Here is a 26,499-nt window from a genome sequence, read left to right as displayed (position 1 = left end):
GTCGGCGGCGGTGTTTATGCGGTGCCTTGCCAGGGACTGTGGCAGCAGTAAGCAGTGGAGAGAGAGAGAGTGCTGTTTGAGAGCACCACCCACTACAGAAATGGCGGAGGGGGAATTGGACGTCGACTCGCTGATCGCCCGATTATTAGAGGGTGAGTGTATCATAGCTTTTATATTTTTAAAATCACATTTCAAATCAGGGGGCTGGCCATTGCGTTGCGGTTTAAAACACTGTCCTTGCAGTGGAGGCCCTGGTTCGAGGGAAGGGGAGACCGGGGTGTAAAATCGCTAGCCAAACAGTTACTAAAACGAGTGTTTCTATTGGACAAATTCAGGAAGGTCCTTCCCCGTTTCGTTCCGTTTGATTTCGTTTAACGTTTTGCAACAGAATATGCGTAATGAATACGCCCCCGGAGTTTACGCGTATAGGTTTAGCCGTACTGAAAGGATACTTCAACATTTTGGAAATGAAAACCTTTATCTACTTCCCCAGAGTTAGATGAACTCGTGGATACCATTGTTATGTCTCTGCGTGAAGTTTGAAAAAACATTTCTGTTAGCACAATTGTCTCTTGTTTGCGGTTTAAAGGAAGTTACTAACTAGAGTTATCAAAATGACTTCGAGTCTAAGGTAACTCATAAAATGTATTTGTCACGTGGTTTATAAACAACAGGTGTAGACTAACAGTGAAATGCAGTGCCAGCTTTAGCCTTTTGGGGACCCTAAACAAGTTTTGGTTGGAGGGCCACCCACCTCACTGCAAAACAGGTCAGGGCCACTGGGAATGTGCCCTTCATGCCCGGTCGGTATTAGGCCACGATTACTTCAAGTTCAGATAGCTCGCTGGACTAACTACCAATCAAAAAATGGTTAGCTAATTGGTTGTCTGTCGGCAAAAAAAGGGAGGGGGGTTGTGTTGCTAATACCCTGGTTAAATGCCCTGGTTACATGCTTACTTACAGGCCTTCCCAACTATGCAGATTATTATTTTTAAATAGTAGAAAAATATAGAACAATTATAACACTAGGAATAAATATAAAAATAATAAAACAAGGAATAAATACAAAATGAATAACGATATTCATGGGGTACCAGTACCAAGTCGATGTGCAGGGGTATGAGGTTGTTGAGGTACATACAGTATGTACATATAATGTAGGTAGGGATAAAGTGACTAGGCAACGGGATAGATAATAAACAGTAACAGCAGCGTATGTGATGAGTCAAAAGAGATTAGTGCAAAAAAGGTCAATGTAGATATTGGTTAACTATTTAACTACCTACACTGAATAAAATTATAAGGAATGTCCACCAGAGCTTTTGCCAGATCATTTAATGTTAATTTCTCTACCATAAGCCGCCTTCAAAGTCGTTTTAGAGAGTTTGGCAGTACGTCCAACTGGCCTCACAACTGCAGACCACGTGTATGGCGTTGTGTGGGCGAGTGGTTTGTGAACAGAGTGCCCCATGGTGGTGGTGGTGGAGTTATGGTAGGAGCAGGCATAAGTTACCGACAAAGAACGCAATTGCATTTTATCGATGACAATTTGAATGCACAAAAATATAGTGAAGAGATCCTGAAGCCCATTTCTTTTTTTAAAGGTATCCGTGACCAACATGTACATGTCTGTATTCCCAGTCATTTGAAATCCATGGATTAGGGCCTAATTACTTTTACTTAAATTGACTGATTTCCTCCAAATGAACTCAGTAAAATCAATGAAATTGTTGCATTTATATTTTTGTTCAGTATATTTAGCAGTCTTAATACTTGGGGTAGAACCTGTTCAGGGTCCTGTTGGTTCCAGACTTCGTGCATTGGTACCGCTTGCTGTGCGTGCTAGCCAATACCCTAGTCTTCCAGTAATTGTGCTAACGCTAGCTAGCATTGGCTCGCGAAACTAACTTCCTTCATACTGGATGCAGAGACATAAACATTGTGTCCATGAGTTCATCTAACTCTGGGGAAGTAGAGAAAGGGCTTCAATGCCAAAATCCCAAAGTCTACCAATCCCCCATTTCTGCTATATTGACACTCGGTGCTGCTAAAATAACGTCCTTTGCAACTGTTACAATCTGACAAAATATGAGTTTTGTTGCTTAAATGTTTACAATGTGGCAAAACTCTAAAGTGTTGGTTTGGAATTATACTGTTATTGGTAGGCTGAATGAAAGGATGTAGGCCTAGGTTATTTTAGGAAAAACTGAGTATTAGGTCAATTTCCTCTCTAGGCTACTCATGGATAATTAGAGGTGGAACCACAATCAATTGATCTAGATATCGATTTGTTTTGATGTGCAGAAATGTGAACAAGTCTAACCTACATAATTAGGTAAGTTAGTATTTTTCTTAAGTAGACTGTCTACTATATGTAAAGCATAACATAAAAGCATACACTTGATTGAATGTTTATGATAATATAATGAGATACTCCTACAGTTTATTGTAACTAGATGGATGTAGAGTGAAGACAATTGTTGGACTTTCCAACTTGATTAACCAATTCATCTGTTGCAAAGAACCCTTCAACAAATGCTTGCCTTTATCACCATACAGGCTAATTCTAATACTGCACTGCACTTACTGAGTCAGTTGCCTATTGGCATTATGTCACTTAGGCTGCGTTTACAGAGGCAGCCTAATTCTGATCTTTTCCCACTAATTGGTTTTATGACGAATCCGATAAGCTCTTTTGGCAAGAATTGGGCAAACATTCAGAATTGGGATGCTTGTGTAAAGGCAGCCTTAGAGGACACTCACACACACACACACGACCGTTCAAAAGTTTGGGGTCACTTAGAAATGTAAAAAAAAAATGTTGTCCCTTTTTAAAGTAACATCAAATTGATCAGAAATACAGTGTAGACATTGTTAATGTTGTAAATTACTATTGTAGCTGGAAAAGGCAGATTTTTAATGGAATATCCACATAGGTGTACAGAGGCCCATTATCAGCAACCATCACTCCTGTGTTCCAATGGCATGTTGTGTTAGCTAATCCAAGTTTATCATTTTAAAAGACAAATTGATAATTAGAAAACCCTTTTGCAATTATGTTAGCACAGCTGGAAACTGTTGTTCTGATTAAAGAAGCAATAAAACTGGCCTTCTTTAAACTAGTTGAGTATGAAAGCTAGTCCATGCAAGAAATTGCCATGAAACTGAAGATCTCGTACAACGAGGTGTACTACTCCCTTCACAAAACAGTGCAAACTGGCCCTAACCAGAATAGAAAGATGGGTGGGAGGCCCCAGTGCACAACTGAGCAAGAGGACAAGTACATTAGAGTGTCTAGTTTGAGAAACAGACGCCTCACAGGTCCTCAACTGTCAGCTTCATTAAATAGTACTCGCAAAACACCAGTCTCAACGTCAACAGTGAAGAGTCAAATCCGGGATGCTGGCCTTCTAGGTAGAGTTGCAAAGAAAAAGCCATATTTCTGTCTAGTTTCTGTGTCACCAATCCCAAATGAGTTTTAATAAGCTTCTTGATATGCCACACCTGTCAGGTGGATGGATTATCTTGGCAAAGGATACATGCTCACTAAAAAGGAATTTAAACAAATTTGTGCACAACATTTTAGAGAAATAAGCTATTTGTGCGTGTGGTAAATTTCTGGCACGGTTTTATTTCAGCACTTTACAGCGTTTTTATATTTCTATTTGTTCTGAAGTAGGCTACATTTAGAATTTTGTCAGTTTTCTCCTAAAGTTTAAGACTGTGTACTTGGAAAAAAAATCTGTTATTCTGAGATATTGTATTATTAATGCAACATAGAACTACAAGTGTAAAGGGTTATGTGCTCCTGTAGGTAACTTATTGTTGTGCCCACACAGCCAGTCATGAGTACAGTCAGCTGTGCATGATGTCTCACGGAAGCACACAGGTTTTCCAGATGGGTGAGGCTACAGTATGTGCTCTTAGGCACGGAACTCAAACTCAAAGACATTGTTCTTCCTGTGTGTTCTGTAAATGGACCGATGTAGTGATGGACAAATGTTGAATATATACACACACCAGCAGACACGCATACGATGAAACCGGCAGACCCCATGTTATGGATGTGCCAATATAATCATCTTCGGCTTGGTTTGGAGTTGAGACCGTGTCCCACAGTGAGTGTGTGAAACAGTAGTGGAGATGATGGATATTTGCCGAGCCAATTGTGCCTGAGACTGACCCAGTGGTAATCTGAGATCTCCACAGCACTGAGGAAACTCGGAGGGGGAAATTGGCCGGATCTGGTCCTAAACGTGTGTGTGTGTGTGTGTGTGTGTGTGTGTGTGTGTGTGTGTGTGTGTGTGTGTGTGTGTGTGTGTGTGTGTGTGTGTGTGTGTGTGTGTGTGTGTGTGTGTGTGTGTGTGTGTGTGTGTGTTAGCAGGAAGAATGTTATGGGGCTGCTGCTGGCCCACTTTCTCTGCTGAACAGTCAAGCCTTAGTTAGGGGTGCAGTCAGAAAGTCAGGCCATTGATAGAACCCCCTTCATCTCACACACAAACATGCACACACCAGCTCTAGTTGGTCTATTCATTGTTATACGCTAGCTGCTCTCACATCTCAATCATATGTCAAAATATAATCAATCTATTTGTCACATGTTTCCGTAAACAACAGGTGTACACTGTCAGTGAAATACTTACTTACGGGGCCTTTTCCAACAATGTAGAGTTAAAGACGAACAAAACATTTAAATAGTAGCACAAGGAATAAATACACGCTGAAAAAACGAGTAAAAATGGCTATTTACAGAGAGTAACAGTACCGAGCCGATGTGCTGACTACGAGGTAATTGAGGAATATATGTACATTGTAATGTGTGCGCTGGGAATCGGGAGTGAATACATTTAATGAATGAACAAAACATAATGCAAAACAAGAAACACGAACAACGCACAGACATGAAAATGAAACAGAAATGCCTGGGGAAGGAACCAAAGGGAGTGACATATATAGGGCAGGTAATCAAGGAGCTGATGGAATCCAGGTGAGTGTCATTATGCGCTGATGCGCGTAACGCTGGTGACAGGTTCTGCGACATAACAAGCAGCATGGCGACCTAGAGTGCCAGAGAGAGAGCATACGTGACAGTACCCCCTCCCCGGCACGTGGCCCCAGCCACAGGACGCCAACCAAAGGGACGATCCCGGGGATCAGGAGCGGAACGGTTGCCTCCGCTGAGGCGCAGAAACCTGACGAACCGGCTGAAGCGTGAGAGCCCGATGATCGGGCCGAAAACTCCACGGTTGCTTCGGCTGAGGCACCGGAACCTGTACACCCAGCTGAGGCATGGGAGCCAGCCGAGGCATGGAAGTCCGACAAACCGGCTGAGGCCTCCCAGGTAGCTCAGACACCCGGACCCGACATCACCTCCAACACAAAAATAACTAAATGACTCCCTGATGCTTCCCTTAGGTGAGGTGTTATTCTGTAACGTGTGCGCTGGGAGTCAGGAGGCAAGTTCAGGGAGTGAATACGTTTAATGAATGAACGAAACATAATACAAAACAAGAAACACGAACAACGCACAGAAATTAAACAGAAACAATAACGCCTGGGGATGAAGGTGTGCGCCATAACGAGCAGTCTGGTGACCTAGAGGTCAGAGAGGGAGCCCACGTGACATACATATAGGTAGGGCTGACTAGACAATCAGCTGTAGATACAGTGCCTTCAGAATACCCCTTGACTTATTCCAAATGTTGTTACTACCTGAATTGAAATAGATTTTTAAAAAAAATATCACCCATCTACACTCAATACCCCATAATGACAAAGTGAAAACATGTTTTTAGACAGGTCATCTGACACAGCACCATCACTCTCCTTCTTGGTCAAATAGCCCGTACACAGGCTGGTGGTGTGTTGGGTCATTGTCCTGTTGAAAAACAAATGATAGCCCCACTAAGCGTAAACCAGATGGGATGGCGTATCACTGCAGAATGTTGTCGTAGGCTTGCTGGTTAAGTGCCTTGAATTCTAAATAAATCACTGACCGTGTCTCCAGCAAAGCACCATCACACATCCTCCTCCTGGTTCATGGTGGGAACCACACATGTAGAGAACATCCGTTCACCTACTCTGCGTCTCACAAAGACACGGCAGTTGGAACGAAAAATGTCAAATTTGGGACTCATCAGACCAAAGGACAGATTTCTACCAGTCTAATCACCATTGCTTATGTTTCTTGGCCTAAGAAAGTCTCTTCTTATTGGTGTCCTTTAGTAGTGGTTTCTTTGCAGCAATTCGACCATGAAAGCCTGATTTTATGCAGTCTCTTCTGAACAGTTTATGTTGAGATGTCTGTTACTTGAACTCTGAGAATCATTTATTTGGGCTGAAATCTGAGGTGCAGTTAACTCTAATTAAATGTACAGTGGGGCAAAAAAGTATTTAGTCAGCCACCAATTGTGCAAGTTCTCCCACTTAAAAAGATGAGAGGCCTGTAAATTTTCATCATGGGTACACTTCAACTATGACAGACAAAATGAGAAAAAATCACATTGTAGGATTTTTAAAATTAATTTATTTGTAAATTATGGTGGAAAAATAAGTATTTGGTCACCTACAAACAAGCACGATTTCTGGCTCTCACAGACCTGTAACTTCTTCTTTAAGAGGCTCCTCTGTCCTCCACTTGTTACCTGTATTAACGGCACCTCAAACAGTCACACTCCAAACTCCACTATGGCCAAGACCAAAGAGCTGTCAAAGGACACCAGAAACAAAATTGTAGACCTGCACCAGGCTGGGAAGACTGAATCTGCAATAGGTGAGCAGCTTGGTTTGAAGAAATCAACTGTGGGAGCAATTATTAGGAAATGGAAGACATACAAGACCACTGATAATCTCCCTCGATCTGGGGCTCCATGCAAGATCTCACCCCGTGGGGTCAAAATGATCACAAGAACGGTGAGCAAAAATCCCAGAACCACACGGGGGGACCTAGTGAATGACCTGCAGAGAGCTGGGACCAAAGTAACAAAGCCTATCATCAGCAAGGGCATTGAAGATGAAACGTGGCTGGGTCTTTCAGCATGACAAGGATCCCAAACACACCGCCCGGGCAACGAAGGAGTGGCTTCGTAAGAAGCATTGCAAGGTCCTGGAGTGGCCTAGCCAGTCTCCAGATCTCAAACCCATAGAAAATATTTGGCGGGAGTTGAAAGTCCGTGTTGCCCAGCAACAGCCGCAAGACATCACTGCTCTAGAGGAGACCTGCATGGAGGACTGGGCCAAAATCCCAGCAGCAGTGTGTGAAAACCTTGTGAAGACTTACAGAAAACATTTGACCTCTGTCATTGCCAACAAAGGGTATATAACAAAGTATTGAGAAACTTTTGTTATTGACCAAAAACTTATTTTCCACCATCATTTGCAAATAAATTCATTAAAAATCCTACAATGTGATTTTCTGGATTTTTTTTTTCCTTCTCATTTTGTCTGTCATAGTTGAAGTGTACCTATGATGAAAATTACAGGCCTCTCATCTTTTTAAGTGGGAGAACTTGCACAATTGGTGGCTGACTAAATACTTTTTTGCCCCACTGTACCCTCTGCAGTGGAAATAACTCTGGGTCTTCCTTCCCAGTGGTGGTCCTCATGAAATCCAGTTTCATCATAGCGCTTGATGGTTTTTGCGACTGCACTTGGAAGAAAGTTCTTGAAATTTTCTGGATTTACTGACCTTCATGTCTTAAGGTAATGATGGACTGTCGTTTCTCTTTGCTTATTTTAGCTGTTCTTTACATACAGTTAAAGTCTGAAGTTTACATACACTTAGGTTGGAGTCATTAAAAATGTATTTTTCAACCACTACACACATTTCTTGTTAACAAACTATAGTTTTGGCAAGTCGGTTAGGACGGCTAGTTTGTGCATGACACAAGTACATTTTCCAACAATTGTTTACAAACAGATTATTTCACTTATAATTCACTGTATCACAATTCCAGTGGGTCAGCGGTTTACATACACTAAGTTGACTGTGCCTTTTAAGCCTTAAAACAGCTTGGAAATTCCAGAAAACTATGTCATGGCTTCTGATAGGGAAATTGACATCATTTGAGTCAATTGGAGGTCTATCTGTGGATGTATTTCAAGGCCTACCTTCAAACTCAGTGCCTATTTTCTTGACATCATGGAAAAATCTAAATAAATCAGCCAAGACCTCAGATAAACAATTATAGACCTCCACAATTCTGGTTCATCCTTGGGAGCAATTTCCAAATGCCTGAAGGTACCACGTTAATCTGTACAAACAATAGTACGCAAGTATAAACACCACGGGACCACGCAGGTGTCACGAAGGTGACGCGTTCTGTCTCCTAGAGATGAACATACAGTGCCTTGCGAAAGTATTCGGCCCCCTTGAACTTTGCGACCTTTTGCCACATTTCAGGCTTCAAACATAAAGATATAAAACTGTATTTTTTTGTGAAGAATCAACAACAAGTGGGACACAATCATGAAGTGGAAAGAAATTTATTGGATATTTCAAACTTTTTTAACAAATCAAAAACTGAAAAATTGGGCGTGCAAAATTATTCAGCCCCTTTACTTTCAGTGCAGCAAACTCTCCAGAAGTTCAGTGAGGATCTCTGAATGATCCAATGTTGACCTAAATGACTAATGACGATAAATACAATCCACCTGTGTGTAATCAAGTCTCAGTATAAATGCACCTGCACTGTGATAGTCTCAGAGGTCCGTTAAAAGCGCAGAGAGCATCATGAAGAACAAGGAACACACCAGGCAGGTCCGAGATACTGTTGTGAAGAAGTTTGAAGCCGGATTTGGATACAAAAAGATTTCCCAAGCTTTAAACATTCCAAGGAGCACTGTGCAAGCGATAATATTGAAATGGAAGGAGTATCAGACCACTGCAAATCTACCAAGACCTGGCCGTCCCTCTACACTTTCAGCTCATACAAGGAGAAGACTGATCAGAGATGCAGCCAAGAGGCCCATGATCACTCTGGATGAACTGCAGAGATCTACAGCTGAGGTGGGAGACTCTGTCCATAGGACAACAATCAGTCGTATATTGCACAAATCTGGCCTTTATGGAAGAGTGGCAAGAAGAAAGCCATTTCTTAAAGATATCCATAAAAAGTGTAATTTAAAGTTTGCCACAAGCCACCTGGGAGACACACCAAACATGTGGAAGAAGGTGCTCTGGTCAGATGAAACCAAAATTGAACTTTTTGGCAACAATGAAAATCGTTATGTTTGGCATAAAAGCAACACAGCTCATCACCCTGAACACACCATCCCCACTGTCAAACATGGTGGTGGCAGCATCATGGTTCGGGAAGATGGTTAAAATTGATGGGAAGATGGATGGAGCCAAATACAGGACCATTCTGGAAGAAAACCTGATGGAGTCTGCAAAAGACCTGAGACTGGGACGGAGATTTGTCTTCCAACAAGACAATGATCCAAAACATAAAGCAAAATCTACAATGGAATGGTTCAAAAATAAACATATCCAGGTGTTAGAATGGCCAAGTCAAAGTCCAGACCTGAATCCAATCGAGAATCTGTGGAAAGAACTGAAAACTGCTGTTCACAAATGCTCTCCATCCAACCTCACTGAGCTTGAGCTGTTTTGCAAGGAGGAATGGGGAAAAAATTCAGTCTCTCGATGTGCAAAACTGATAGACATACCCCAAGCGACTTACAGCTGTAATCGCAGCAAAAGGTGGCGCTACAAAGTATTAACTTAAGGGGGTTGAATAATTTTGCACGCCCAATTTTTCAGTTTTAGATTTGTTCAAAAAGTTTGAAATATCCAATAAATGTCGTTCCACTTCATGATTTGTGTCCCACTTGTTGTTGATTCTTCACAAAAAAATACAGTTATATCTTTGTTTGAAGCCTGAAATGTGGCAAAAGGTTGCAAAGTTCAAGGGGGCCGAATACTTTCGCAAGGCACTGTAATTTGGTGCGAAAAGTGCACATCAATCCCAGAACAACAGCAAAAGACCTTGTGAAGATACTGGAGGAAACGGGTACAAAAGTATCTATATCCACAGTAAAACAAGTTCTATATCGACAACCTGAAAGGCCGCTCAGCAAAACGGCCATTAAAAAGCCAGACTACGGTTTGCAACTGCACATGAGGACAAAGATCGTTTGGAGAAATGTCCTCTGGTCTGATGAAACAAAAATAGCACTGTTTGGCCATAATGACCATTGTTATGCTTGGAGGAAAAAGGGGGAGGCTTGCAAGCCGAAATGCACCATCCCAAACCTTGAAGCACAGGGGTAGCAGCATCATGTTGTGGGGGTGCTTTGCTGCAGGAGGGACTGGTGCTGGTCTTTGTGGTTGAATTGGTGCTCGACTGAGGGACCTTACAGAACTGAATTTGTGGGGTACACATTTACATTTAAGTCATTTAGCAGATGCTCTTATCCAGAGCGACTTACAAATTGGTGCATTCACCTTATGACATCCAGTGGAACAGTCACTTTACAATAGTGCATCTAAATCTTAAAGGGGGGGGGTGAGAAGTATTACTTATCCTATCCTAGGTATTCCTTAAAGAGGTGGGGTTTCAGGTGTCTCCGGAAGGTGGTGATTTACTCCACTGTCCTGGCGTCGTGAGGGAGTTTGTTCTACCATTGGGGGGCCAGAGCAGCGAACAGTTTTGACTGGGCTGAGCGGGAACTGTACTTCCTCAGTGGTAGGGAGGCGAGCAGGCCAGAGGTGGATGAACGCAGTGCCCTCATTTGGGTGTAGGGCCTGATCAGAGCCTGGAGGTACTGAGGTGCCGTTCCCCTCACAGCTCCGTAGGCAAGCACCATGGTCTTGTAGCGGATGCGAGCTTCAACTGGAAGCCAGTGGAGAGAGCGGAGGAGCGGGGTGACGTGAGAGAACTTGGGAAGGTTGAACACCAGACGGGCTGCGGCGTTCTGGATGAGTTGTAGGGGTTTAATGGCACAGGCAGAGAGCCCAGCCAACAGCGAGTTGCAGGAATCCAGACGGGAGATGACAAGTGCCTGGATTAGGACCTGCGCCGCTTCCTGTGTGAGGCAGGGTCGTACTCTGCGGATGTTGTAGAGCATGAACCTACAGGAACGGGCCACCGCCTTGATGTTAGTTGAGAACGACAGGGTGTTGTCTAGGATCACGCCAAGGTTCTTAGCGCTCTGGGAGGAGGACACAATGGAGTTGCCAACCGTGATGGCGAGATCATGGAACGGGCAGTCCTTCCCCGGGAGGAAGAGCAGCTTCGTCTTGCCGAGGTTCAGCTTGAGGTGGTGATCCGTCATCCACACTGATATGTCTGCCAGACATGCAGAGATGCGATTCGCCACCAGGTCATCAGAAGGGGGAAAGGAGAAGATGAATTGTGTGTCGTCTGCATAGCAATGATAGGAGAGACCATGTGAGGTTATGACAGAGCCAAGTGACTTGGTGTATAGCGAGAATAGGAGAGGGCCTAGAACAGAGCCCTGGGGGACACCAGTGGTGAGAGCGCGTGGTGAGGAGACAGATTCTCGCCACGCCACCTGGTAGGAGCGCCCTGTCAGGTAGGACGCAATCCAAGCGTGGGCCGCGCCGGAGATGCCCAACTCGGAGAGGGTGGAGAGGAGGATCTGATGGTTCACAGTATCAAAGGCAGCCGATAGGTCTAGAAGGATGAGAGCAGAGGAGAGAGAGTTAGCTTTAGCGGTGCGGAGCGCCTCCGTGATACAGAGAAGAGCAGTCTCAGTTGAATGACTAGTCTTGAAACCTGACTGATTTGGATCAAGAAGGTCATTCTGAGAGAGATAGCGGGAGAGCTGGCCAAGGACGGCACGTTCAAGAGTTTTGGAGAGAAAAGAAAGAAGGGATACTGGTCTGTAGTTGTTGACATCGGAGGGATCGAGTGTAGGTTTTTTCAGAAGGGGTGCAACTCTCGCTCTCTTGAAGACTGAAGGGATGTAGCCAGCGGTCAGGGATGAGTTGATGAGCGAGGTGAGGTAAGGGAGAAGGTCTCCGGAAATGGTCTGGAGAAGAGAGGAGGGGATAGGGTCAAGCGGGCAGGTTGTTGGGCGGCCGGCCGTCACAAGACGCGAGATTTCATCTGGAGAGAGAGGGGAGAAAGAGGTCAGAGCACAGGGTAGGGCAGTGTGAGCAGAACCAGCGGTGTCGTTTGACTTAGCAAACGAGGATCGGATGTCGTCGACCTTCTTTTCAAAATGGTTGACAAAGTCATCTGCAGAGAGGGAGGAGGGGGGGGATTCAGGAGGGAGAAGGTGGCAAAGAGCCACCTAGGGTTAGAGGCAGAAGCCTGGAATTTAGAGTGGTAGAAAGTGGCTTTAGCAGCAGAGACAGAAGAGGAAAATGTAGAGAGGAGGGAGCGAAAGGATGCCAGGTCCGCAGGGAGGCGAGATTTCCTCCATTTACGCTCGGCTGCCCGGAGCCCTGTTCTGTGAGCTCGCAATGAGTCGTCGAGCCACGGAGCGGGAGGGGAGGACCGAGCCGGCCTGGAGGATAGGGGGCATAGAGAGTCAAAGGATGCAGAAAGGGAGGAGAGGAGGGTTGAGGAGGCAGAATCAGGAGATGGGTTGGAGAAGGTTTGAGCAGAGGGAAGAGATGATGGGATGGAAGAGGAGAGAGTAGCGGGGGAGAGAGAGCGAAGGTTGGGACGGCGCGATACCATCCGAGTAGGGGCAGTGTGGGAAGTGTTGGATGAGAGCGAGAGGGAAAAGGATACAAGGTAGTGGTCGGAGACTTGGAGGGGAGTTGCAATGAGGTTAGTGGAAGAACAGCATCTAGTAAAGATGAGGTTGAGCGTATTGCCTGCCTTGTGAGTAGGGGGGGAAGGTGAGAGGGTGAGGTCAAAAGAGGAGAGGAGTGGAAAGAAGGAGGCAGAGAGGAATGAGTCAAAGGTAGACGTGGGGAGGTTAAAGTCGCCCAGAACTGTGAGAGGTGAGCCGTCCTCAGGAAAGGAGCTTATCAAGGCATCAAGCTCATTGATGAACTCTCCGAGGGAACCTGGAGGGCGATAAATGATAAGGATGTTAAGCTTGAAAGGGCTGGTAACTGTGACAGCATGGAATTCAAAGGAGGCGATAGACAGATGGGTAAGGGGAGAAAGAGAGAATGACCACTTGGGAGAGATGAGGATCCCGGTGCCACCACCCCGCTGACCAGAAGCTCTCGGGGTGTGCGAGAACACGTGGGCGGAGGAAGAGAGAGCAGTAGGAGTAGCAGTGTTATCTGTGGTGATCCATGTTTCCGTCAGTGCCAAGAAGTCTGGAGGGAGGCATAGGCTGAGATGAACTCTGCCTTGTTGGCCGCAGATCGGCAGTTCCAGAGGCTACCGGAGACCTGGAACTCCACGTGGGTCGTGCGCGCTAGGACCACCAGATTAAGGTGGCCGCGGCCACGCGGTGTGGAGCGTTTGTATGGTCTGTGCAGAGAGGAGAGAACAGGGATAGACAGACACATAGTTGACAGGCTACAGAAGAGGCTACGCTAATGCAAAGGAGATTGGAATGACAAGTGGACTACACGTCTCGAATGTTCAGAAAGTTAAGCTTACGTAGCAAGAATCTTATTGACTAAAATGATTAAAATGTTACAGTACTGCTGAAGTAGGCTAGCTGGCAGTGGCTGCGTTGTTGACTTTGTAGGCTAGCTGGCAGTGGCTGCGTTGTTGACACTACACTAATCAAGTCGTTCCGTTGAGTGTAATAGTTTCTACAGTGCTGCTATTCGGGGGCTAGCTGGCTAGCTAGCAGTGTTGATTACGTTGTGTTAAAAGAACGACAATAGCTGGCTAGCTAACCTAGAAAATCGCTCTAGACTACACAATTATCTTTAATACAAAGACAGCTATGTAGCTAGCTACGATCAAACAAATCAAACCGTTGTACTGTAATGAAATGAAATTAAAATGTGATACTACCTGTGGAGCGAAGCGGAATGCGACCGGGTTGTTGAGTTCTATTCGGAAGACGTTGGCTAGCTGTTGGCTAGCTGTTGGCTAGCTGTTGGCTAGCTAGCAGTGTCTCCTACGTTAAGGACGACAAATAGCTGGCTAGCTAACCTCGGTAAATTAAGATAATCACTCTAAGACTACACACTCTAAACTACACAATTATCTTGGATACGAAGACCGCAAAGACAGCTATGTAGCTAGCTAACACTACACTAATCAAGTCGTTCAGTTGAGTGTAATAGTTTCTACAGTGCTGCTAATCGGTGGACGTTTGCTAGCTGGCTAGCTGCTGGGCAGAGCAGTGAAGACTGCGTTAGGACGACGAAATACGATAATTACGCAATTATCTTTGATACAAAGATGGCTATGTAGCTAGCTAAGAAGAAATTGCTAAGATTAGACAAATCAAACCGTTGTACTATAATGAAATGTAATGAAAAAGTTATACTACCTGCGGAGCGAAATGCGGATGCGACCGCTCGCTCCAGCCCATCCTAGCCTGATGTACAGAGATGAGTTAGTCATTAAAAATCCTGTTAAGCACTATTATTGCAACTTTTTATGTGAGTTAATTAAGCACATTTTTACTCCTGAATGTATTCATGATTGCCATAACAAAGGGCTTGAATACCTATTGACTCAACATTGTGTGTAGACCAGTGACTCGCCTCTCCTTTTCCTTTAGTCCACGATCAGCTCCCTTGTCTTGCTGATGTTGAGGGATAGTTTGTTGTCCTGGCACCACACTGCCAGGTCTCTGAACTCCTCCCTATAGGCTGCCACATCGTTGTTGGTCATCAGTCCTACCACCGTTGTGTCGTCAGCAAACTTGATGATGGTGTTGGAGTCATGCATGACCACGCAGTGTTAGGTGAACAGGAAGTACAGGAGCGGACTAAGCACACACCCTGGAGGGGCCCCCGTGTTGATGGTCAGTGTGGCGGATGTGTTGTTGCCTAATCCTCACCGCCTGGGGTTTCCCGTCAGGAAGTCCAGGATCCAGTTGCAGAGGGAGATGTTCAGTCCCAGGGTCCTGGGTGATTAGCTTGGAGGGGAATATGGTGTTGAATGCTGAGTTGTAGTCGATGAACAGCATTCTTTACATAGGTTTTCCTTTTGTCCAGGTGGGTGAGGGCAGTGTAGAGTGCAATAGAGATTGTGTCATCTGTGGATCTGTTGGGGCGGTATGCGAATTGGAGTGTGTCCAGGGAGTCTGGGATGATGGTGCTGGTGTGAGCCATGACCAGCCTTTCAAAGTATTTCATAGCTATAGATGTGAGTGCTACAGGGTGATAGTCATTTAGGCAGGTTACCTTACCTTTCTTGGGCATGGGGACTATGGTGGTCTGCTTGAAAGAAGTTGGTATTACAGGCCTGGACAGTGAAGACACTTTCCAGCTGGTTATCGCATGCTCTGAGTACACGTCCTGGTATTCCATCTGCAAATGTTAACCTGTAACCTTTTTAATGCAGTGGGCTAAATCGGGGTCACACAGAGTGTTTCTTAGTAGTGTGAAACAAATCTGCATTGAAACAAAAGTATACACCTCACACACATGGTTATGGGCTTGAAAAAATATAGTATTCAGTTTTCAGTTTGCATCCCAATATTACACGTTATATACGTCACAGAGGACTGAAATATAACAAAACTGTTTGACTAGAAACACCAGATTTTCTGAGTGTTTTTGAACTAATGTTTATTGACTTCTTTGAGACTGGGGGGCAGAATTGAGTAGCTTGGATAAAAAGGCAACCAGAGTAAACTGCCTACTACTCAGGCCCAAAAGCTAGAATATGCATGTAATTGGTAGATTTGGATAGAAAACACTCTGAAGTTTCTAAAACTGTGTGAATGATGTCTGTGAGTATAACAGAACTCATATGGCAGGCAAAAACCTGAGAAAATATCCAACCAGGAAGTGGGAAATATGAGGTTTGTAGTTTTTCAAGTCATTGCCTATTGAATATACAGTGTCTATGGGGTCATATTGCACTTCCTAAGGCGTCCACTAGATGTCAACAGTCTTTAGAACATTGTTTGAGGTTTCTACTGTGAAGGAGGAGAGAATGCAGGCTGTTCCAACCAGAGGTCTGGCAGAGTGCCATGAGCTGATCACACACACCCCCGTGAGAGTTAGCTGTGTTCCATTGCATTTCTAAAGACAAAGGAATTCTCCAGTTGGAACATTATTGAAGATTTATGATAAAAACATCCTAAAGATTGATTCTATACATCGTTTGACATGCAATATAACTTTTTTGCCATTTCGTCTGAACAAGTGATCGTGCATTATGCATTTGGATTACTGGGCTAAACATGCGAACAAAAAGGAGGTATTTGGACATAAATGAGGTATTTGGACATAAATGATGGAGTTTATCGAACAAAACAAACATTTATTGTGGAACTGGGATTCCTGGGAGTACATTCTGATCAAGATCATCAAAGGTAAGTGACTATAACGCTATTTCTGACTTTTCTGACACCTCTCCTCCTTTGGAAAATGGCTGGATGTTTTTCTGTGACTAGCGCTGACCTAACATAATCGCAAGGTATGCTTTCGCCGTAAAGCGTTTTTGAAATCTGACTAAGGAGAAGTTTATCTATATTTCCATGCATAACACTTGTATCTTTTATCAATGTTTATTATGAGTATTTCTGTAATTTGATGTGGCTCTCTGCACTTTCACCAGATGTTTGTTTGAGACAATGCATTTTGATCATAACACACCAATTTCAAATGAGGTTTTGGGACATAAAGATTAACTTTATCGAACACATTTATTGTGTAACATGAAGTCCTGTGAGTGCCATCTGATGAAGATCATCAAAGTTTAGTGATTAATTTAATTGCTATTTCTAATTTTTGTGAGCCCCCTCCTTGGCTGGAATATGGCTATATGTTTTTCTGTGACTAGGTGCTGACCTAACATAATCGTTTGGTGTGCTTTCGCTGTAAAGCCTATTTGAAATCGGACACGTTGGCTGGATTTACAAGAAGTTTATCTTTAAAATGGTGTAAAATACTTGTATGTTTGAGGAATTTTAATTATGGGATTTCTGTTGTTTTGAATTGGCGCCATGAAATTTCACTGGCTGTTGGCGAGGTGGGACGCTAACGTCCCACATATCCCAGAGAAGTTAATTATGAAATTATGAAAAAATTTTTAACAGTCCACCCATGAGGCCACTAAATCATTTAACTGCAGGAAAGGGCTACACGTATTACTCCTATCAGCTACAGACAGGCAAATCACACAGCTCTGTGCTCTCATGCATGGTTCAGTGTTGCTTGCCTCGAAGCGAGTATAGAAAGTATTTAGCTTGCCTGGTAGGCTCGCATCATTGGGTAGCATGCAGCTGGGTTTCCCTTTGTAATCCGTGATAGTTTGCAAGCCCTGCCACATCCGTCCAGCGTCAGAGACGGCCTAGTAGGATTCTAACCTTAGTCCTGTATTGATGCTTTGCCTGATGTCTAGTCGGAGGTCGTTGCAGGATTTCTTATGAGCATCCGGATTAGTGTCCTGCTCCTTGCAAGCGGTAGCCCTTGCCATTAGTTCAGTGTGGATGTTGCCTGTAATCTTTTTATTTTATTTCACCTTTTATTTAACTAGGTAAGCTAGTTGAGAACAAGTTCTCATTTACAACTGCGACCGTAACAAGATAAAGCAAACAACAGAGTTGCACATGGAATAAACCAGCGTGAAGTCAATAACACAATAGAATTTTAAAAAGTCTACATACAGTGTGTGCAAATGGCGTGAGGAGGTAAGGCAATAAATAGGCCATAGTAGCAAGTAATTACTATTTAGCAAAATAACACTGGAGTGATAGATGAGCAGATGATGATGGTGTGTAAGTAGTGATACTGATGTGCAAAAGAGCAGCAAAGTACATAAAAACAATATGGGGATGAGGTAGGTAGATTGGGTAGGCTATTTACAGATGGAATATGTACAGCTGCAGCGATCGGCTAAAGGCTAGCAAAACTGGTCGTCTAGCGCTTTGGGGACAGAGAATAAAAGGAGCAGATGGGCGTGGTAGAATAGATTCAGGAAATAATGTGCAGACGGGTATGGTGGGGTGCGGGTACAGTGGAGGTAAACCCAGGCACTGAGTGATGATAAGAGAGGTTGCATCTCTGGACACGCTGGTTATACTGGGTGAGGTCACCGCATGTGTGGGAGGTGGGACAAAGGAAGTATCTGAGGCATGTACAGTGGGACTAGGGGCTCCGCAGTAAACTAAAACAATAAATCCTAAACAACAGTATACAAGGCATATTGACATTTGAGTGAGGCATAAAGCGAGGCATAAAGCAATTACAGGTGTTGATTGGGAGAACTAGCTTAGACAACGACGGGCAAGACGACAACAGCTAATCAGCTAAGACAACAACAGGTAAAATGTCGATGAATGGGCAGAGAGGGTCGGTTAACTAAACACAGGGCCTGAGTTCGGGGCTAGGGCCAACAGATGAACAAAGGTAAACAAAGTGGAGTACCGTGATAAATGAACAGTCCAGCAGGGATCAGCTATGTAGCCAAGTGCTCATAGGGTCCAGTGTACAGCAATAGATGGAACAGGGAAGCCACTGGGTAGTTGTTGCAACGCTAGCAAAAGGGAGAGTTTACGGTAGGAATCCGGCGTTGTAGTGGAGAAAAACAGTCCGAGGCTGGCAGGTATTATCCAGGCTAAAAAACAGCTGGTGCCTGAGCAGAGGGTAAAGGCCGCTAGCAGTTGCTAACAATGACTAAATAGCTAGTAGCTAATTAGCTGGCTAGCTTCTGATGAAAGTTTTGGCTATAAAGTCAACAAAAAAAATAGCGGATCCATGTCACATTGAGTGAGGCGGGTTACCGGACAGTATATTTCATTTCAAAATGGAGAAAGAGATTGAAAAATAAATTGGAATATATACGAAAAATACAAAAAGTAAAGGAGAGGACGACAAACCACGTCAGCACTGCAGTGCAATCTTGGAATAAATGGCTTCTGGTTGGGGTATGTACTTAAGGTCAATGTGGGGGGCGATATTGTCAATGCACTTATTAATGAAGCCGGTATAACCAGTATATACAAATGTACAGAATTTATTACACGAGACAAAAATCACAAATTCTACAGCAAGTGTAAAACTAACAATGACTCAATAATCCCTGCCTTCTAGGAATGCTATAAAGTCCAAAAGTTATGGGCGGAGTTAGAAAGTTGGCTGTCAGAAGTATCACCATGTAAATGTACTTTTAATCCATCTGTCTGCATATTTCAAGACATGGTTTATGAGGGCGCAGTGAGATGAGATACCCGATGGGTTGGATGATACTTTTCTCGTCAATCATCTTGAAAATACATAAAACTTTAAATCAACCAATCCTCCATTGAATGAAAAGGTCAAATGATTTTATTATCTAAATGTTATAAGTGCGTTGGTGACGTAGACAAATAAAATGGTGCAGGTTGAGGCCATGCAGGTGATGGAGATAGGTGGGTCTGGGCAGGGGTGACGTTGTGGATGTTTGTAGTGTCTGTATGTTGTCATTTGTATGTTTTGTATTGTTCAAAAAATATATAATGTATACAAAAAACATTTATGGAGCCGGTGACTGATGGTGTAAACTCCTCAATGTTAACGGATAAATCCCTGAACATATTCCAGTCTGTGGTAGCGAACCAGTCCTGTAGTTTAGCATCCACTTCATCTTACCACTTCTGTATTGAACACATCACTGGTACTTCCTGTTTGAGTTTGCTTGTTAGCAGGAAGCAGAAGGGTGGAGTTATGGTCTGATTTGCCGAAGGGAGGGCGAGGGAGGGCCTCAAGTCGCACAGGTGACATGCTGGTAAAAAATGAGGTAAAACGGATTTCAGATTCCCCGCATTAAAATCACCGTCCACAAGAAAACAAATATTAACACTCCTCCCTGGGTCATAGGCTATGAATTCTACACCTGTACAACAGGGTCATTTTCAGCCCGCACCAAACGGGGAAAAAACATTTTAAAACTGAAGAAGTACTACTCACTAATAGGAAAATCTGTTTTAATTTTCTGGGTTCTCAATGTTTTCCCTTTTTTGCCTAATGAACACGTCCCAGAGTTGGAGGTTCCTGGTTACCCCTTCATGGTGGTCTCACCTCCTTAACGGTGAGCCTTTGTGCCACTCATCTCCCCCCCAACCCCCACCCCCTACTGATCCCTCATTAAATGTCAACAGATGCAGCTGTCTCCCTCTTGAGTGATTACCCACATGCCCCTATGGTGGCGTGCGCGCACACACACACACACATGCATGGAAGCAGCATACTGTATACTTGTGGTTATTGTCTCTCATGGTTCACTATAACTCACTATTGATCTATTTCTCCTTTGTCTTTCATTCACATGCATGCGCACCTCACACACACACACACACACACACACACACACACACACACACACACACACACACACACACACACACACACACACACACACACACACACACACACACACACACACACACACACACACACACACACACACACACACACACACACACACACACACACACACACACACAGGGCCAGCTCCACGAATAAGCAACTGGAAAATAAATAAATGAACAGAATCAAAACCAAGAACGAAAGTGATCTATACTTTTCTGGAACAGAACAAATATTTTAAAAGCATGGGAACTGGTTAATAGCGTTCTTTTACATTCTGTGCATTTTTTTCCAGAATCTCTCTACAAAATTCTTGCAACCAATAGAATGATATATATGCAGATTGTGCTGCGAAGAGACAGTCATTAGATCATTTATTTTGGTACTGTCCATATATAGCTGTCATGCAGGTGAAAGAGGACCCAAAAGCGACTTGGCGAAAACAGAGTCTTTAATCCAGTAAAATAAATACAAACAAAAAACACAACTTTCACTGTAGAAATATGAGAATCGAAAGGTTCAAACTGGAGACCATCTTGAACAGCAGGTGAACAATAGGTTGCCTATGGAAGGCACTTAAGAGAGACAGACTCAGACACCTGCTCACCACGCAGCATCTGAGGAAAACAAGACAGATAACAATACACAATCACAGTATGGTGAATTCTAAACAAGGAACCGACAGGACAGGAACGGAACACAAAGGAAGAAATAGGGACTCTAATCAGGGGAAAGGATTGTGTCGGGTATCTACTGGGAACAGGTGTGGGGGCTATAACTATTGTAAAATATAGTATCTAAATGATGATTAGGGTTAGAATAGGAACAGCTGGGAGCAGGAATTTATACGATTTTCTACAGTGAGAAGAGAGAAGCGAGAGAGTGAAGAACAGGGAGGGAATCATGAGGGATAGAAAGTGTTAAACAACCTAATAAGACCAGCAGAGGGAAACGAATAGAATGGGAAGCACAGGGACAAGACAAGATAATAAATGACAAAACATGACAATAGCTTGTTTTTGGTCACAGGTCCAAGAATGGCTGAAGAATTGCAACATTTACCTGTTGCTAACATTGCAGATAGCAATACAAGGTGATTTGAAAACTCATAGTCAATCAATCAATAATATAATACTTTTAGCAAAAAAATGTTTATCTTTTAATTTACAATCTGTAGAAACTATGAGAATCGAAAGGTTCAGAACTTTTGTGAACCATCACTGCACAGTTGAAAAATATATGAAATTCAATATGGATGGTTTTAAGAGATAGGTGGGAGGGGTTGAATGTAGCTGAAGGGTGGGACCAATAACAAGAAGATAACAAATAGAAATCCAATATGTATGGTGTTAAGAAATAGATGGGAAAGGTTGAGGGTAAAGGAAGTACAGGACTAAAAACAAACAAAATATAACTATTGTAAAATAGATTGTGTCTGTAAAATGTATATAGTATCTATAGGCTGGAAGTAGAAGACCAAGTGGTGGTGTTCATTAGTTTACTCCAATTAGTGGAGGGGTGGTAGGGTTAGTGGAAAATAATAGAGGAAAATATATTTTTTAAAGATTTTGGACACACCTACTCACTCCAGGGTTTTTGTTAATTTATACTTTTTTCTACAGTGTAGAATAATAGGGAAGACATCACAACTATGAAGTAACACATATGGAATCATGTAGTAACCAAAAAAGTGTTAAACATATCAAAATATATTTATATTTGAGATTCTTCAAAGTTGCCACCCTTTGCCTTGATGACAGCTTTGCACACTTGGCGTTCTCTCAACCAGCTTCATGAGGTAGTCACCCGAAATGCATTTCAATTACCCGGTGTGCCTTGTTAATTTGTGAAATGTCTTACCTTAATGCATTTGAGCCAATCAGTTGTTTTTTGACGAGTTGGTTTGGTATACATAAGAGAGCACTATTTGGTAAAAGACCATGTCCATATTATGTCAAGAACAGCTCAAATAAGCAAAGAGAAACGACAGTCCATCATTACTTTAAGACATAAAGGTCAGTCAATCCGGATCATTTCAAGAACTTTGAAAGTTTCTTCAAGTGCAGTCGCAAAAACCATCAAGCGCTATGATGAAACTGGCTCTCATGAGAACTGCCACAAGAAAGGATGACCCAGAGTTACTTCTGCTGCAGAGGATCAGTTCATTGGAGTTACCAGCCTCATTGCAGCCCAAATAAATTATTCACAAAGTTCAAGTAACAGACACATCTCAACATCAACTGTTCAGAGGAGACTGTGTGAATCAGGCCTTCATGGTCGAATTGCTGCAAATAAACCACTACTAAAGGACACCAATAATAAGAAGAGACTTGCTTGGGCCAAGAAACACGAGCAATGGACATTTTAGACCGGTGGAAAGTCCAAATTAGAGATTTTTGGTTCCAACAGCCATGTCTTTGTGAGAGGCAGAGTAGGTGAATGGATGATCTCCGCATGTGTGGTTCCCACCGTGAAGCATGGAGGTGGTGGTGTGGGGGTGCTTTGCTGGTGACACTGTCACTGATTTATTTAGGATTCAAGGCACACGTAACCAGCATGGCTACCACATAATTCTGCAGCGATAAGCCATCCCATCTGGTTTGCTCTTAGTGGGACTATCATTTGTTTTTCAACAGGACAATGATCCATCACACCTCCAGGCTGTGTATGGGCTATTTGACCAAGAAGGAGAGTGATGGAGTGCTGCCTCAAATGACCTGGCCTCCACAATCACCCAACCTCAACCCAATTGAGATGGTTTGGGACGAGTTGGACCACAGAGTGAAGGAAAAGCAGCCAACAAGTGCTCAGCATTTGTGGGAACTCCTTCACGACTGTTGGAAAAGCATTCCAGGTGAAGCTGGTTGAGAGAATGCCAATAGTGTGCAAAGCTGGCATCAAAGAAAAGGGTGGCAACTTTGAAGAATCTAAAATACATTTGTTTAACACTTTTTGTTTACTACATATGTTATTTCATAGTTTTGATGTCTTTACTATTATTCTACAATGTAGAAAATAATTAAATCTAAAGAAAAACCCTTGAATGAGTAGGTTTGTCCAAACTTTTGACTGGTACTGTATGTCATAACAATCAAATGCCCAGCTCTTCAAGCCAAGCATCCTCCGTCCAGCCTCTCTCGCGCTCTCCCAACTTGTAAGATTTCAGTCGCATCTCGCACCTGACATTCGTCTGTCCAATGGATGTAAATAGCTTGCCCGCAATATAGCAAGCTTCTCAATCCGCACTGATTGGTAAAGTAATTTAATGTTAAACCAACTATACAAATAAATTATATCAAAGTTTTTTAAACGGAACAGAAAGGAACAATATAAACGTAACTTTTTACGAACTGGTTCAGAACATTATTTTGCTGGTTAGAACAGTGGAACGGAACAAGAAAGTGGTTATGTTCAGAACGAAACGATTGGAAAATGTTTTCAGTTCCAATCCCTGCTGCTAATACCTATTCACGAATTGGGGGTGGGACGTTGTGGTGATTTCCACGTGGAGTGGAGAAATGACAACAAGCAGGGCACTGGTGGCTGTTTACCTTTTTTAGCTAGCTAATGTTATCTGTTGTCGCTACACCGCATTCAATAGATTGTAACAAATAAATGGGAATTGTTTCTTATTCTCTCCGCTTCCTTCTCGGCATTCACCTTTTTATATAGCCATGGCTTTTGCCTGGTAGGAGCAAGAGACATTTAACTTTGACCCTGTTGTGCAACTGTTGTCATGGTAACCCGACAGCAGCTCGTTCTAAAATATGTTGCCCTTTTGTAATTGGGTGTGGTGAGTAGAATGATTTGAGCCTGACACCTTGGAAATCAAGTTTAAAACAATGAGTTTTAGATCTGGTTGCTCTGTTTAGTACAGCTACTGTTGGTTTGTGATTCATTCAGAAGAATTCTCTATAGATTTCGCCAGCGTGTAGTCCTAAAACCCAGAAAAGAGTTACCTCTGGTTCCTTCTGCCATCCTATGGGGAAAATGAATGAGGAAAGAAGAGGGTTTGGGGATAAACACTGACAGGTCAGAGGTTAACACAGGCTTAGGAGATCTTATACGTTTTGTTCTATGTGATAATAGCCGTCCGGTAACATTACCTTTATGAATTGTGAAGCCTTTATTTTGTATTATTACATAAATTCTTCTAAGTTATACAGAAAGTGATGTTCGCTGATGAAGATTATTTCATTACACAAATGTAGAAGATCTTCTAAGCCTGTGTTTTTGGCATTTATCCAAAAACCATACAAAAACAACATTTAATTTTCCTCATATGCTTTGTCCAACGAAACATGGCGGAGTTGGTGCCTGCAAAAAGACGCCATTACTATTTCTCTCTATTCTTATTCAATTACTAAATAAATAGCCAACATATTAAAACCATGAATAAACAAGTATTACAAGTATCCATTTTCATACATGCATTTAATCATCTCACAATGTCAGAGACGTGTGTGTATAGGTGGCAAGGAAGTCAGGCGCAGGAGAGTCAAACGGAGTGTAAAATGGAGTCTTTTAATGAATGTCCACGTAACATGCTCCATAACACTAATAAGAACAGAATATAAACAAACATGGGTACGAGGACCCGTCGCGCACCTATATAACAAACGCAACACAATAAACAATCTCTGACAAAGCCATGAGGGGAAACAGAGGGTTAAATACAAAGCAGGTAATGAATGTGATTGAAAACAGGTGTGTGGGAAGACAAGACAAAACCAATGGAAAATGAAAAATGGATCAATGATGGCTAGAAGACCGGTGACGTCGACCGCCGAGCACCGCCCGAACAAGGAGAGGGAACGACAAGTCGTGACACACAAATACATTTAATCATCTCATTATTCAGCTAGTGTTCAATACACAGTAAGAAACAATGTTTAGGCTTTTGTTTATATCCTGTTTACATTTGGACTGAGCCTCTGTTACCGTGACAACGGAGCTGCCATTCGTTATTGTTAGCTTCTGTGCTAGCGGACATCTAACTAATTTAACTATGAAAACGTAACGAACACATTACAACAATAGCATAACTACGCTCCTCTTAACTTACTGTTTCTTTATAATGTGCTTTACAACTCGCTCACTTTGGAAAAAAAGTTTCAACCAATGAGTTTATATCTGGTTGCTCTTAGTACAGCCTCCTTTGACTTGTCACTCATTCAACTGACATGCTAGCGTGAGAGCTCGTGAAAAAAACGTTGGAGCGGGCAGCCCTCTGTTGGCCCAAACCCAGCACAACCACACTTCTATAAATATACTGTATGATTAGCTCGAAATTACAAAGTTTAACATATCTCACATTCTCCTCCTCTTGAAAAATGGTGTCCCGATATTACAACTATACAGGTATATTATACTGTACCTTCAACTACTTGTTGGCATTGCACAGGGAACCTAAAAATGACCAATTCAACTATACCACTTACCCTCAGTGGCCAGTTGATTAGGTACACACATCTAGGACCTGGTCAGACACCCCTTTGCCTCTAGAACAACCTGAATTCTTTGGGGTATGGAAATGTTGCACAATTGGTATCAACACCATTACTCCACCAACCTGTACCATTGACAACAGGCCTTGGACTCATGCTGCTTACGCCAAATCCTCACTGCCATCAGCATGATGGAACTGTGATTTGTCGGCAGTGCTTGACTTAGTCCGGAACGTGGTACCGGCACCTCTAATTTTGGCGGAATTGTGTACCGTCTCCTCTATAAAACAAAGTAGCCTATCGCCTTCCCAGATTCACACACCGAGGCAAAAAAGGTTGATCAAAGCAGAATGACGGCGAGATCTGCATTGAACGAGTGGAATCACTTCTCCTGTGCAGTGTTCCATCTGGTTTGATCTCTATTTTTGTTCTCCATTCTCTGAGCAAAGCTCTCGCTTTACAGTGTGAATACATTTGCACTTGGTTTCTCATCTTGTACTCAAACACTTTCCCAATCACTGGGTCTTTGTGTTGAGCGCCCTGTGTTGACCCCTCCGTGTCTCATCTCTGGAGATTGGCTGTACTGTGCTGAGTAGTGTCTCGTTCTTGGATGGCGTTGAATGTGATCGAGCTGAACAGTGGAGTAGGCTCTTCTTGCTGCTTTGTGGCACTGGCAGTGTCCTGACT

At 43.1% G+C, this 26,499-nt stretch overlaps 1 protein-coding gene across 2 annotated transcripts in view; it reads left to right on the top strand.

The window, feature by feature from the left end:
• The window catches only part of LOC124013950 (serine/threonine-protein phosphatase PP1-beta catalytic subunit-like), a 40,262-nt gene continuing 13,763 nt past the window's right edge, over positions 1–26,499 (top strand). Inside the window, exon 1 of one of the 2 annotated variants that reach the window (XM_046328532.1) lies at positions 1–152. In XM_046328532.1, the coding sequence (XP_046184488.1) occupies positions 17–152 (136 nt within the window). In that variant the 5' untranslated portion in view covers positions 1–16. The remainder of the gene's footprint in view (positions 153–26,499) is intronic. The other variant, XM_046328531.1, reaches the window with a different exon arrangement.

Source organism: Oncorhynchus gorbuscha, linkage group LG25, assembly GCF_021184085.1.
Source record: "Oncorhynchus gorbuscha isolate QuinsamMale2020 ecotype Even-year linkage group LG25, OgorEven_v1.0, whole genome shotgun sequence".
Classification (NCBI taxonomy): Eukaryota; Metazoa; Chordata; class Actinopteri; order Salmoniformes; family Salmonidae; genus Oncorhynchus; species Oncorhynchus gorbuscha.
This window is presented reverse-complemented; position numbering and strand designations above follow the sequence as displayed.